The 2,604-nt window shown below is 37.7% G+C and overlaps 1 protein-coding gene across 1 annotated transcript; it reads left to right on the forward strand.

Annotated features, from left to right (window-relative positions):
- The first annotated feature begins 1,854 nt into the window (after window positions 1-1,854).
- LOC147416661 (uncharacterized) lies at window positions 1,855-2,103 on the forward strand. Its single transcript, XM_086508188.1, has one exon. It carries the CDS (start codon window positions 1,855-1,857, stop codon window positions 2,101-2,103), a length of 249 nt encoding a protein of 82 aa, XP_086364314.1.
- The last annotated feature ends 501 nt before the right edge of the window (window positions 2,104-2,604 follow it).

Raw genomic sequence — 2,604 nt, forward strand, 5'->3', positions numbered from 1 at the left:
TGTTTCGCTTTGGTGGCTTGCATCACTTGTTTGATCCAGTTTGTCTTCAAGGATATTTTCACCTCTGTCGCCTTTTGTAGGTGGTATTCTTTTTGTAAAAAATACCTTAGCTGACCAAGCATCATTATTAGGCTTCCAAAATTCCATAACTTCTTTATATTTGCTATCATTTTCCACTACAGGTTGTCCATAATGCTTAGAAGCAATTAACTCATGCACATCCCTACTCTCATCAAGCTGAAACAAGTAGGGAAGAAGTTCCTCCAAGAGAATATTGTCAAATTTGTTCTCAAAATCAAATTGTGGTGGAAAAATGTAATTGTTTGCAGGTGAAACATACCCTTGTAAGAAGTGTCATCAATAAGCATTGTTCTTTTAGGATCACATTCAAATCCCATGGCAATTTTGGCTAGAGGCTTGAACATTACCTCAACAATTGGGTTGTTAGGTATAAATATTTTTTGGCTTTGAGAGATATAGCAACCATCTTGACACCAGATTGCAAAAAATGGTAATGTATCTCAAGCTAAGTTGTCAAGTGCTCGAAGGATTTGAAGCACATTTTTCCTAGTGGTGGCTGTTGAGCAAATTGCAACATTAAACCTTTGTAGTACAGTCTTCAAGAACTTTGGCCTGAGTATAATGTATCTCTTTGAATCTAATTGCACTGACTTGTGTTGTGAAGATGGTTGTGATGTACGCTTCAATAGTAAATCATTTAAATCCATTGTAATTGTAAGAATGGATTGATCAGTATCTATCCCACATGAAGCGAAAACTGGTGATGATAACTCATCAAGAAGCTTGTTAGTCTCTTTTGATATATATTACATCATTGAAGCACTTGTTCCTCCATTCTCATCAAGCTGCACACCACTAGCATCTTGTATGGAAATGTCATCCATCTTGGGAGCTTCAAAAACAAGAGGCTCATTGGATTCTATAGTTGTTGATTGAGCCATAAGAGCTTTGTCCATCCCAATTTGTGAATCTAAGAGATCCCACATAAAATTGATCTTGTAATAATTACTACATTATTATAGGGTTATTGGAAAAACTTTTAACATGCCCAAAAAGAGGAAGTTGGATAGTGCTTTGCATCAAGTGGCCAAATCATTAGATTTCTCTCCAGCTATTCCTAGTACTTCTGCTAAATCTGATTTGCTTATTACTGATGTTCCAACAGCTCTGAAGATGTTGCAGGAATTACAGGGATTTGTAAGGTATCAGCAGCACAATATGGAGGAACAGTTACAAAATATAGATGAATGTGGTCTATCTAAAGCAATGTTGCACCAACAGTCGGAGTTGGTGGAATCCTTGAAGCAGGAATTGGTAGAGCAGAAGGAGAAACATCAACAAGAGATGCAGGATCAGATGAAACTACATCAACAAGAGATAGAAAAGGTTAAGCTCTCCTTCGGAATGTTTCAAGAATGGACTAAGGAATTGGAAGGCAAAGTCAATTCTGAGCTGGATCAGGTGTCTAGAAGAAATACAGAGTTACAGGTGGAGAATGAAATGTTACAACAAAGGTTGAAACCTTTGGAAGCTCTAGAAAAGCAAGTATTAGCTCAAGAAGATATCAATGTTTCTGGAGTGCTCATGGATGAAGGGGATCTCAATCTGGTAAGGCAACAATTGCTTGAGGGGATGCAGGATGTTTGGAAAGCAATGAGAGAAAGGCTGACATCAGTTATCAAGTATCCTTATGAGGCTGTGAGATCAGGCTTCATCAGCTCTCATGAAGTTGCCTTATTAGAGACAGTTGAATCTCTAAAGAAAGAAAAAGATTTTTATCAAGAGCAGCTTCAGGAGTTTAGGGATAAACAGTTGCAGGTGGATGAAGAATTCATGGTACACGGTGGTTCTGCACTTAAAAAACTAGTGCATGTTTCTGTTCAAACACTGCAAGCTACTAAGGAAATTCAGAAGTCAAGTGGAGAAGCTTTGCCAATGGAGGTTGAATATCAGAAGGAGATTACAGATGCAGCAAATATTGAAGTTCCAGAACTCAGTGTAGCAAATAATGAGGAGACTGTGGTGACTACAATACAAGAAGCTAATACTGAAACAGTTCTCAAGGATATGTTTGAAGTTTAGGATGGTCAGGAATTCTTTTGTCTATCTCTTGCTGATAAAGGGATATGTGGGTTTGAGTCAGATTTCAGAGAAATCCACCACCGGGCTGTGCCATGTGTTGACAGGCATATCAGAGTACCAATTTAGTAGTTAGTCGGAAGTACTTCATCGGATATAGTTAGTCGGATGTTGTTTAAATCAAATATTTAATAGTTATGATATATCAAGAATGAGGTTGTTATTACCAGTCTGTTTTGTATGATGGTTATGAGGCGGTTCTGGGAGTTGTGATGGCGCAATTGTATTCAGAGATGTTGTAGCTCTTCTTGATCAATGAAGCACTCTTGTTATCTTAATTCTGAGTTATCAATTACTTCTATCTCTTACCTTCAGTATGATGTTAGTACTTCTGTGTATTATTTCCGAGTTATGAGATGCTGAAAGAATTGTGATGCACTATGCATTTCCTGTGTTGATGAACCACAACAAGCATGGTAGAGGATATGAGCATGCATTGAAGCT

Source organism: Adiantum capillus-veneris, unplaced genomic scaffold (assembly GCF_014529385.1).
Source record: "Adiantum capillus-veneris isolate H3 unplaced genomic scaffold, ASM1452938v2 Hic_scaffold_652, whole genome shotgun sequence".
NCBI lineage: Eukaryota > Viridiplantae > Streptophyta > Polypodiopsida > Polypodiales > Pteridaceae > Adiantum > Adiantum capillus-veneris.

Coding starts and splice junctions, on each gene's coding strand:
- LOC147416661 (XM_086508188.1), top strand. CDS start 1,855: ATGGTACACGGTGGTTCTGCACTTAAAAAACTAGTGCATGTTTCTGTT.